Here is a 12,203-nt window from a genome sequence, read left to right as displayed (position 1 = left end):
GGTCATGGAAGAGGGGCGACGCTCCGATTCTGCCGATCTCGCCACGGTGCACGCAGCCAACGCAAAGAAGGCCAAGGTCATGTGCGACTGCAGCGAGCTCGTGAGGGCCGCCGCCGCTTCATGCGGCGCCTCTTCTGCTGTTGCTGCCTCGGCGGCCATGGTTGACTTTCGCGTGCGGTGAGCGATTTCAGAGACACCGCAGGGGAGGAACGCGGAGGCGACGGGCCATCCATAGATCTTTGCCGGCAAAGACAGCACTCACAGAGGAGGAGGGCGGCCGCGCGTGCAGAAAGAGACGCGAGGCTTGTGGCGGAGGGAGAAAAAGCAACGGTCGGAAGAGACGGCGAGCGCTGGTCAGAAAGACAAAAGAGAGATTTTTTTTACACGAAGAGAGGAAGGTTCGCATCGGGACGTACAGGAGGGGTCACGGCATGTCCCTAATAGCCCCCTCGAAAGAAAAGAAAAGAAATCGGTCTTTCCTTGATGGCCACTCTTTGGAGTGGCAAGTCAAATATTCATTGCATAGTTGTTCTATTGATACAAAAATAATCTTTTGACTCTATGGGCAGTTTGACTAGATGTCACAGCTTTGAATACGTTGTTGCCTTGTTCTATTTGCTGCACAACATATACTCCTTCCGTCTCATATTAAGTGACTCAAATTTGCCCAAATATGAATGTATCTATACAAAAAATAAACATCTAGATACATGTAATATTTTATCACTTAATATGGGACAGAGGGAGTACATAGATAGTCCCACCCTGTTGACCCTCCTGCTCCAACCAAGCAAACGCTGTATACCAAGGAGACCGTCATGTCTCAAACCCAGCACCCGTCCATCCTGATCCAGAGCTCCCTCTTCCTTTGGGGAGGATCATCACACCACCTCTCCCTCTTCCTCCAGAGTTTGATGGTCTTCGCTTCCTCTCTGCATCAGCGGGTCTTTGCTGCTGCGGTCCGCTGGAGGCAGGCTCGGCGGCATTACTCATAGGCGCAGTCACATTCGAGGGATTTATCGAGGTGGGTTGCTGAGGTGCCGAATTTGCGGTAGCCTGCTGTGCAGTGTTAACACCCTGATGATTATAAATAATGAGGTCAGCAGAGGCACACACAACCTAGAACTGAACTAAGACCGGAACCTGAATGTGCATGTAAACAACAGCTGAAAAGAGTAAAGTACTTGATATCAGGAAATGACGTGTCTAAACTTACAGAAGCGTCAACAGAAGTCCTGGTGGGGTTTAGGGATTCTAAACGCTTCTTTAGCTCCTCTAACCTCGAATATTGGGAAGCCGCACTCTCTTGGACCTAGTTTAAACAAATAACCAAGAGAACAATAGAATCTGAACCTAATGGTGTGACAAGAAAATTTCAGAAGGTATATGAATAAGAACAAGTAAAACAAATACCAGCCGATTTAGATCATCACATAGCTTTTGCTTTGCATCCTCTTCCTCTTTAACAACTTGAGCAGCAGCTTCCCAGGCCTAAACTAGCAAACAGCTAAATCATGTTAGGTAACCAGAGAAAAATAAAGATTGAAAAAAAGCATTTTAATGAAGAAAATGGTCACTGGTTTCAGAACTTACTGACAGAGCGAAGAAAATGGTGGTAAGAATTTTAAGTTTACTTTATTTCTAAGCTCTCAGGTATTGAAGACTCAAAATACAATAACACCTTTATCTTCAAAATTCTGTTAGTTGTCATGTATTAAGACTTACAATACAATAATACACTTTTCTCCAAAATGCTGTTAAGGGCATAATGGTATTATATCACTGTTACATTTAATCCTAATGGATTCATGATAGCCTCAGTTTGGGAGAAAAAATAGAAGTTCTGTCTATTCAATACTACAATTGATTTATCCTCCATGAACCTTTAATATTGTTCCTCGTGAACTTAATTTTGGCATGTGACATTTGCTGAAAGATGCAGCCAACAACATTTTAGGATCTTCCCTATAGGTCACAGTGATACTCTCAGCAATAAGTTTGCTTTCCTTGCAAAATAAGTTGTATCATCCCATTTCCTCCAAAAGACAGGCAGATAGCAAATCAAAATGTAATAGATGAAAATGGAAAAAGGGAGCAACAAAATTATATCAGATAACAGTTAGTAATTGTATCTAAGTCGGGAGTGAACAGATCCAACCTTCTTTGCATCTTCCTCTTTCACCTTAGCCAATCGTATTCTCTCTGTTGACATTTCAATCTTTTTCCTTAAATGCTCAAGCGCTGGAACCAGAACAAACAAAAGCAGAAACAGGTCAACCAAGTGAGAGTATTCAATGTGAAGAACCTAAACCAGATGTGCTTTTGAAAAGAACTGTTAGTTTACCTGCTTTTTTGGGTCCAGCTGTCAATTTCACTTCCAAAGTCAGATTCTCTAGCTCCTTTTCAACATCACGAATTTTAGAATAATTCTCCTGAATGTATCTGTTCAACAGTATAGTCAGTTGAAATTTTTTATGTCAAAAAAATAATGAGAACAGAGAATTAAAATCATGGAGACACACCACAGTTGGCAAAGATAGCAAGAACGTTGATATGCACAAATGAGTGTGACCTCTGATGCATAACTGACTTAATACCCAATTTTGTCACTGGACTATCACCCATGGCCCATTTCCATCCCTAAACTACCATAGTGACCATATTGGTCCATGAACGATTGTGGCTCATTTTCATCCTGTTGCCCATGCGGTGCTGCGCGCACGAAAACCCCAAAATGCCCAAGAAAAAGGCTTCTATGAATAAAGTGCGGAACAATGAGTTCATGTGGCAGAAGGGCCCAACAATAGTTGAGAGCTATAACTCAAATAAAAGTAGTACAATGCAGTTTTTACTAAAGGTTTAGCTCAAAGAAAGGTACTTCAGAAATTCCACATGTACAACATGTTCTAAGGCCTCCTCCTGCCCATTCAACATGAGCAAGAGGACAAAATGAATCACAACGGATAGTTCAGGGACCAATTTGGTCAGTTTGATAGTTTAGATACAAAAATGAGGCACGGATGATAGTCCATGGACAAAATTGTGTATAGATTCATAACTAAACACAGAAGAGCCAATACTAAATGGCTGTTGTTTTCCATGGTAAATATGTCCCCAGGAATGCAACAGTTTCAAGTAACATTCTGCTTAATCTGGATAAGATTCCAAGTAAAGGTTTCAAGGTAAATCAAGGAAAGATATGTAGCATGGCAATTGACCTGTATAGAAGCAAAGAACCTGCCAGCAGCGTATAATCATGATGACACATATGATGTGCTCCCTCCTTTCGAGTTTATAAGTCAATCACATATTCCTAGATGACCAGTTTGACCAAGACCAACAAAATATGAGTTATATGCCACAAAAAGTATACCATTAGAAACTTCTTCCGAACACGAATTTAATCATGTACTTTTTGTACAATAAATACATGTTTTGTTGGTCAAATTGATGATCTAGGAATAACCGCATGCCTTATAAACTGAAAAGAGGGAGTACAGATCACAGTGTGTCTACTCAACCAAATATACAGAGTCCACCAGCCTGAGTGGTCTAGTGGGTGCATGCATCTAAATGACTAACATGACAGTCATACACTCTTCAAAGTGCACATCTCACCCTTTCTTCTAATATTCCAAGTACATGTTTATATACACACAGGAATCAACAGACAGTGTAAGAGTTATACACTTCATGGTTTCAGAGCCCATCTGGTTAGTCTCCTCTACTCATCTGGCCATGGGGAATAGCACCTCTGGCTCAGTCATATCCTCATCTACCCCATCCTATCATGTAACCAACATGAAAAGTCCCATTACCTTCTATCTTGATATTAAAAAAAGGACCACACAAAATAGCACAATTTCATACACATCATGTCAGCAAACATGGCATTCTCTACCACATCGACGATGATGAGATACAGCATGGTGATGGATTCGTGCTCAGTCCGTGCTGCTCCTGCCAATTCCTCGAAAACAGGTGGACTCATGCTGATCTCACTGTTGAAATGTGGATTTACGCTGCAATTTCTGGTAAGCTACCGACATCATCATGACCCTGAATAGCATGGCCTAAAGGTTGGAAGACAATTCGGCCAGTTCTTCGATGACAAAGAGTGTTGATTCTGAAGGTCAAGCTTCAATCTCTCATGCAAGGTGACCAAATTATATTCCCTACTGTCATCAGCTAAAGTCTTCAGCAGATGCCCTTGCTGACGATGACCAACCAGTATCCAACTGGATGCTCACCTTCCAATGATTCAAGGTCGAGCCATAAATTTGCCACCGTTTGTTACTATTTTACCAATGCAGGAGACTTTACCAATTCCCAACTTTGTCTAGATAAGTCCGCTTCTACTTCTAGAGGAGAGCGACATCAACTACAATGGTTTTGGGACCCGTCCTCCCTACTGAATAGTGAATACAGCACTCAGCAACATCTGAGGTTTCCTTGGATGCGTTTTAGTAGGGAGGACTAGTCCCATGATCCCTCACATGATTGTAAATTTTGATCTCCTCTAGAGCTAGACTAAAACACCTGAATGAAATTAGTAGAAAACTGAAATGCGTTTATAATGTGAAAACGATAAAATGCAGGAAATAAGAAACCTGAGACTCTGAGAGCATATCTATACAGGTCAAGCAAAATAGCCTAAAATGAAATCAGCATGGAACAGACTAACAGAGTAACCTTTCTGGATGCGCCTCAGTTCTCAGAACTGTAACGTAAAGTAAATAAAAATGCCCCTGACTATCAGAAATAAATTTAATGGATTGCATTAACCCTGACAAAAGTAAAATTAATGCTATGCTCCTTAATAAAAAATTGTTCAAGAGCATGACTGTCACAATCTTCGTCAACAATATGCGGCATCTGTACATGAAGAATCATTGTGCAATTTGTGTTAAGGCAGGCTACTTAAATCTATCATCACTATATTGTTCTAAAACGAACTATCAATATATCAAAATCCTATTTTGGTGGCACATGATGGATGTCTGCAAGTGCGCTGTTAATTTACATGTCAGCTTCAGACAGTTAAGTGTTGTTGATGTTATTAATATAACAGTACTTCTGAGATGCCCCGATTGTTGCCAATACCAATATGTTCTTTGGGTCAAAGCTAATAGTCCTTAGTTCCTTACCCCAGGTGTGAGAGCTAGTATTTTCCATAGCCCAACAAGTTCATTTGTGTTCATTAGATAAACAAATTTCATGCACACCTACCACAATGGTTGTCCCCGATCGCAGTCAATAGTTCCTTACCCAGTAGTGAAAGCTAGATTATTTCTGTAGCTCAACAAGTTGATTTGTGTTCATTGGATAAACAAATTTCATGCACACCTACCACAATGCTCACTCACCGTATTCAACCAACCTTAAATTCCATAATTCATTATGAGTGAGGAGCTTATGATTATCTCTCACTAGCATGACACATGAGTAGGAAGGCAGAGAAAGGCCCAATTCTCTTTTGTTCCTACAACCCCAAATCTGATCTATGTATAAAAAATTCCAGGACTGGACAAGAACGGACAATGTGGATTCACACACACACGAAAAAACAAGAAGCTAAACGCAGATCCAAGAATTGTAGAGAGCAGACACGAAACTGGTAGTGGATAGGGAGGGGGGAGGGATGGCTCACTTCTTCAGCTGCAGTTGCTCCTCCGCGATGACCTGTAAACCAACAGACCGAGCGATGAGACACTGTATTACTACGGATCAAGAACAAGTTGGGAGGGGAAGGAAATGGCGTGCGGCCGCAGACCTTCTCAGTGTAGGCTAGAACGGGGGAGTCTCGGGCGAGGCCGTCGGGGCCGATCTCCGGCTCCAGAGACGGCCTGGGCGGCGCCGCCATTTCACCGGATCTCCTCTTCCTCCTTGTATCTTGATTTTGCGACGACCTTGTATCTTGATTTTGTTGCTACCTTCTTTTTCTCTAACGCGCTATTGTGTGTAGTAGAGACAGGACAGAGTCCCTGAGTTAGAGATCGTTTAATGGGGAACGACCTAACGACTGAAAACTTGGATCTGAAAAATTAGCTGTGCCGTAGAACTTCCGGCAGGGGAACACTAACCTCGATCAAATTCTTTGCAGTTTGCACTATGTCCCATGATTAAGGGTCCTCGGATGATTATGAAAACATTGTTCGGAATAGAACGACTCACGAGTATACTTGTATATTCCGTACTTTCAAGAAAAAAATGGTAGGATGTTTGTACATTTAATTGTGGGCGTGACTAGTGCGCGGCCGTTGGCTGGTTAGGCCAAGCCATACAACGGCCATATATGGTACGTGCGGACCCGGCTCTCATCCCGCGTGGCCAGAAAAAGAAAGGTAGGGAAAATCCATCCTGACCAACCCCCACCTGGTCCCAGCGCCCCGCACGCCTCCCGGTCCACCTTTTTCGTGCGTCCCCGCGCCACCCCATCTGGTTCCCGCGCCGCCGCCCACTCACGTGGCCGGCTGGCCCAACCATGCCCGCGTTCGCCCCCCCCCCCCCTTCTCTTCCACTCGTTCTTTCTTCTTCCCTACGAAAGCAAACGGTGGATCTGGCCTAGCGTTGGCAATGGCGACCACCCTGCAACGCTAAAAACCAGCAGAAACTGCCCTAAAAAAAGTGCGTCCCTTCCTCCCTCCTACCCAAAGCAGCCTGTGCGGGATCATGTTCTCCCCTCTTGCTTGCCCTCTTTTTTAGTCCGTTTTGTGCCTACAAGTTGTAAAGTTGCAGGAAATTGCAAGTCCGATCTTGTGAGTTGCAAGTTCTGGTTAGTTGCTTGGATGAGAAAAAAAAATCAAGTTCCCCGAGAAAAGATACTAGCTAGCTCTATTTTGGGCTCAATTTTTGGGTTTACTAAGAAAGTTGCCGCTTTTAACGTTGATAGTTCCCAGTCACAGTGTGCTAAGTTATTGTGTTCTTCAATAAAGTTGCGTGAGAGCATCAAAGTGCAAAAAAAAAGCGTCATGTTGCAAACTCTATAAAATAGACAGATTCATGCCCCCCTCCCCCCCTAGCAAAAAAAGTTGCAGGGGAGCCTGTTTATTTTGGTCAAAAGTTGCAACCCTATAGTGGAGAAGTTGCTACTCCACAAATGGCAAGTTGTTGCGTCACATTTAAAAGTTGCAAGAAAAAGGGAAAAAAATGTGTGCAAAGTAGATAGCAACACAAGTGGCATGACATTTTTTGCAGATGCCATATATCATGAACCCCCACTGTTCTGGGAACATGAAAAAAATAAGTATGGCATCTGCTATTTACCATGAACTGCATAGCACATAAAAGAAAAAAAAACTGTGTACTCTAGAGTGGAGAAGTTGCTAGTTCACAAATGACAAGTTGCTGCGTCACAATTAAAAGTTGCAAAAAAAAAGGAGAGAAAAAATGTGTGCAAACTAGATAACAAGGATAACAACACAAGTGGCATGACATTTTTTGCAGATGCCATATATCATAAACCCCACTGTTCTGGGAACATGAAAAAAGGAAGTATGACATCTGCTATTTAGCATGAACGGCATAGCACATAAAAAAGGAAAAAAAAACTATGGGGGAAGTTGGTAGATAATCATAGGTACAAAACATATTTTTGTAGCACACCATATGTCTGCATTTTTCTGTCTAGACCATAGCGTCCATATACAAGAAAAAAGATAAAACAAACACATCAAAAGTAGCTGTATATAAGATAAAAAGATCCTTGAACTTCAATTCCATGTGCATTCTTGTCTTGTATCATCATCATACTCATGGCACCTACCTGTGTGAATGAAAGGTACACGGGTCGAAATGTTAGATACCTTTAAATTACTAGTTTCATATGAACAGTTGCATGCTTAGCAAGGAAAGTTGCTGCCTTTTCTTTAACAGCTGCTTGCCCCTACTGCTTTTTGTTGTTAGTGTGTAAAATGTTGTCTTGTTGCTATTTTTATGTGTGACAAGAAAATACATGGAACTGATGGAGAAATATGCAACTTTCCTAATGCAGGTTGCAAAAAAAATGCTGGACTTGAACGAAATCCCATGTGACCTAGATGATGGCTTTAGAGAAGGTGTTGAACCGGCCTATTGCACCCCAACTATCCCGGTTGCTACGCATGAGGAAGTGGGAGAGTCTCCTGCGACTATTCGCATTGCTGAGAACGAACCCTTGGTTAGGGCGCCTATCGCTGGAGACAGTACTGTAGTTGTTGATCACAACGATGTAGTTGCTAAAGACAGTGCGGGTGTTGCTGAAGACACAACCGGAGTTGCTTGTGATGCTCCTGACAACATTGAACAAGAGATTGAATACTCCTCTCAGCCACATGAGCCTTTCTTGGGCATGCGGTTTGACACCCTGGCCGGTGCAAAGGCGCATTACAATGCTCATGCACGTGTAGTTGGTTTTCTCTATCAAATCAAACACATCAAGGCGGTCGGCTTACACAAATCTGATACAGAAGCAGTAGTTTGTTTCCAACAAGTTTAGAAAGCCCAAACCTATGGACGATGCTGCCGGCCAATCATCTAATCCCATCGGCAACTCATCTAAGACACGTCGCGACGACAGCTCTAGTGATGAGGAACATGTGGATGCACCTAATAAAGATCTGTTGCTATTTAGGAAGGTGGTGAAAAAAAGAAAACGGGAGTCGATCAAGCAAACGGGATGCAAAGCGAAGATGACGGTGAAACTAATGGATGGAAGGTGGGAGGTAATTTTTTTTGTGGCGGAGCACAACCATGAGTTGATGACCAAGCCCTCTCTCACAAAATACCTACTATCACACAAGAATATATCACCCCAAGAAGCGTTCTTGAGAATATTGGACGACTGCAATCTTGAGACAGGTAAAAAAGACACATGGTTGCTTGACTATATTTGAATATGTTGCTGTAATTTGTGATGTAGTTGCTAGTCTGCTGCTGTGTAGTTGCTACGCATGGAAAACAATGCATCTTCCTTTTGGTTGTATGAGATGGCTGGTAGCACAGAATCCATGAAAAAAAAAGATAGCATGCACCTGTGTGTCAGTCCTGTGAGTGACTTGGTGACTTAGATTTGATACTTTGGCATCTATGTTGCTGGATTTTGTGATGTAGTTGCTACATTACTTGGTTAACTAGCGCGCACTTGCAAAAAGAAATGTTGTTTTTAGACTGCATCTAGCAAATTATTTTGGGCAGCAAATTTAGTGCTATGTGAACTGTTGAAAAAGGTGATTTGTTTGCTTGTTGCTAAGAAAATTCAAGTTGCTGATTTGTTTTGCTTTGTTGCTGATTTGTTGCTTGTCCACCCATCCCGCAGGTCAGATGATGACGCTCATGTCCACGTTCTATGCGAACGGTTTATTGTGCCGTACACAACAAAAACAATAAGCAATTTTCGCGCGAAGATTAGGTCTGAGAGGAAGGGTGATGACGTGGCTGAAACAGTGTCATACTTCATGGCAAAATAGAAAGAGGACCCATCCTTCTACTTCAATATGAAGCTGGATGAGGAGGAGAGGGTGGAGTTGATGTTCTGGGTTGATGGCGTAGCGAGGAAAGCATATACAGAGTCTTACCATAATTGCATATCGTTTGACACCACCTACCTCACGAACCAATACAACATGTCTTTTGCCCCCTTCATTGTCATTAACCGGCACGGGCAATCCTTCATGTTGGGCTGCGGATTCATGAAAATGAAACAACCTAAGGCTTACTAATCCTAGCATTAAAGTTGCTAGATCAAGAAAAAATGACATGATGCTACTAGTATAAAAGTGAAGTTGTGTAGGCTGTACCTGTGCAGTCTCAACAGCTGGTTGAGCGCAGCTGCCTCCGCCATCATCTTCGCCAACGGTATCCGTGTTGTCGTCACCGGAAGCCATTGGCTGTAGGAAAAACACAATAACATGTTAGAACATAAACTATTCCCCTCGGACCTAGTGCAGAACAAAATCCTTGTGGTTGAAAAAAAATAAGCAGGTTGAATATGTGATTCACATTTCAATGAAGCAAACCATATAGCAACTTTGGTATTTTGCAACCCATGTAGAACTATTTTTGCAACTAACCCACAAAACTAAGCAACCCCCCATGATCCATCTGAGCAACCATATAGCAACTCTAGTATTTTGCAACCCATACAAAACTATTTGCAACCAACCCAAAAAACTAGGCAACTCTATGTTCCATCTGAGCAACCATATATAGCATCTTAGGACTGTTTTGCAACCCATGCAGAACTATTTTGCAACTACCCCCACAAAACTAGGCAACTCTATAGTCCATCTGAGCAACCATATAGCAACTCTACATTTTGCAACCCATATAGAACTGTTTTGCAACTAACACACAAAACTAGGCAACCCTATGATCCATCTGAGCAACCATATATATCATTTTAGAATTGGGTATTCTTGCAACTCATATAGAACTGTTTTGCAACTAACCCACAAAACTAGGCAACCCCCTATGATCCATCTGATCAACCGTATATAGCATCTTAGGATTATTTTGCAACCCATACAGAACTATTTGCAACTAACCCACAAAACTAGGCATCTATGTTCCATCTGAGCAACCATATATAGCATCTTAGGATTGGGTATTTTGCAACCCATATAGAACTATTTTGCAACTAACCCACAAAACTAGGCAACCCCTATGATCCATCTGATCAATCATATATAGCAACATATTCAAGGACAAAAATCAACCTAATCACCCCCCTCCCCCTACCACAAAAAATCAACCTAATGACACCCCCCCCTCCCGCGCAAAAATCAACCTAATCAATTCGAAGCAACTACAAAATCAACCTAATCAACCTAAATCAATTCGAAGCCGCTGCATGCAACAAAAACCGAGCAAAAATCCCGCACAAAACCGGACAAATCAGCACAGTTCTCCCTAGGCTAGGGGATAACAAGGCGAAGCCCCCGCAACAGCGCACAAAATCAACCTAACGATCACCTGCAAAATCATCAACCTAATCACCCCCTAATCAATTCAAAGCCGCTGCATGCAAACCCCCAAACCCCCTCAAAAAACCGGACAAAATCCCGCACAAAATCCGTTGCATTGAAACCCCCAAACCCCTGCAACAGCACAGTTCCCCCGGGGGCTAGGAGATAACAAGGGGATGGGCGGGAGGTGATGAACGGGGACACCTATGGGGGAGAAGTACACCGGCCTAAACACACAAAATCCGGCACCCCCGAAATGAGTATCAACACCTTAGGCACCTTCAAACCGTCGCCATTGGGGGGGTCCAACACTGCCGATAGACGGAAGGGGAAGGAGGGAGCAACACACCTCGCTCGTTGGGTCGCTGTTGAAGCGCCGCCGTCCCCCGCGTTGCGCTCGTCGCCGGGTAGGTTTAGAATCCGCCGGCGCCTCCCCACGAACTCGCAGGCCCTGACGCGCCGTGGAACCCCCGGCGACGGATGGAGGAGTGCCCGCCACGGAACCCTCTCCCTCTCCATCACTTCTGCCTCGGTCGCGCGGTGGTTGCTAGACCCGAAAATGCCGACGATAGAGCGAGATTTGGGTTCGGGGTGTTGGGGATAGAGGGGCGGCAGAGAATAGGAGGAGAGAACCAAACGGCTCGTCCCCCGAGATTCAAACTGTTGTCTGGAGGTGGGACCCACACCTAGGAGGGGAGGGAACAGAAACACCTGGTCGGTTTGCAGCCTGGGCGGTTCGACCGCGGACGCGCGATCGCACGGCTAGCACGTGCGTGCGCTCGCTGCAAGCAAAAAGTGCTGCTGCATCATCTATCCATTGGGTTTACTTATATATATGGGTCATGTACTTTGTACGCTTGTAAAATTTAATGAAAAAAACTGAACATTTACCTTTGTTCCTAAATATAATATGTTTTAGCTTTATTCTACCAAGTCTTAAAAAAAATATGTTGACATCTACAATATCAGATAAGTATACTATGAAAATACATATCATGATGAATTTAACAAAACAACTTCATAGTAGATGCTACTAGATTTTTTATAAAATTTATCAAAATTTAAGAAGTTTGATTTAATACAAAGTTAAACATCTTACATTTATGAAACGGAGCGAGTGGTTTTGGAAGAAAACAATAAAACAGAAAACTGTTTTAAAGCGTAAAAAAGAACTGATTATCTACATATATCCACGGCCATGTACTTTGTATGCTTGTAATGTTCTAAGCAAAAGAAAATTACATGACGTGTACATGTGAA

At 43.0% G+C, this 12,203-nt stretch overlaps 1 protein-coding gene across 3 annotated transcripts; it reads right to left on the bottom strand.

Annotated features, from left to right (window-relative positions):
* Positions 1–475: 475 nt before the first annotated feature.
* On the bottom strand, positions 476–6,235 carry LOC100821122 (translation initiation factor IF-2). Of its 3 annotated transcripts, none has more exons than XM_010236360.3 (8): positions 5,774–5,880; positions 5,651–5,682; positions 3,219–3,313; positions 2,345–2,442; positions 2,159–2,241; positions 1,414–1,491; positions 1,217–1,312; positions 476–1,077 (listed from the first exon to the last, which is right to left on the bottom strand). In XM_010236360.3, the coding sequence occupies exons 3-8, from the start codon at positions 3,266–3,268 to the stop codon at positions 817–819; spliced, it is 666 nt and encodes a 221-aa protein (XP_010234662.1). In that variant the 5' UTR covers positions 3,269–3,313; positions 5,651–5,682; positions 5,774–5,880; the 3' UTR covers positions 476–816. The 3 variants fall into 3 exon arrangements, with proteins under 3 accessions (XP_010234662.1, XP_010234661.1, XP_024318013.1); XM_010236359.2 differs by lacking the exon at positions 3,219–3,313 and adding an exon at positions 6,084–6,235 and having other exon boundaries at positions 481–1,077; positions 5,774–5,952; XM_024462245.1 differs by lacking the exon at positions 3,219–3,313 and having other exon boundaries at positions 481–1,077; positions 5,774–6,068.
* Between the last annotated feature and the right edge of the window lie 5,968 nt (positions 6,236–12,203).

This window comes from Brachypodium distachyon, chromosome 3 (assembly GCF_000005505.3).
Source record: "Brachypodium distachyon strain Bd21 chromosome 3, Brachypodium_distachyon_v3.0, whole genome shotgun sequence".
NCBI classification, from domain to species: domain Eukaryota; kingdom Viridiplantae; phylum Streptophyta; class Magnoliopsida; order Poales; family Poaceae; genus Brachypodium; species Brachypodium distachyon.
This window is presented reverse-complemented; position numbering and strand designations above follow the sequence as displayed.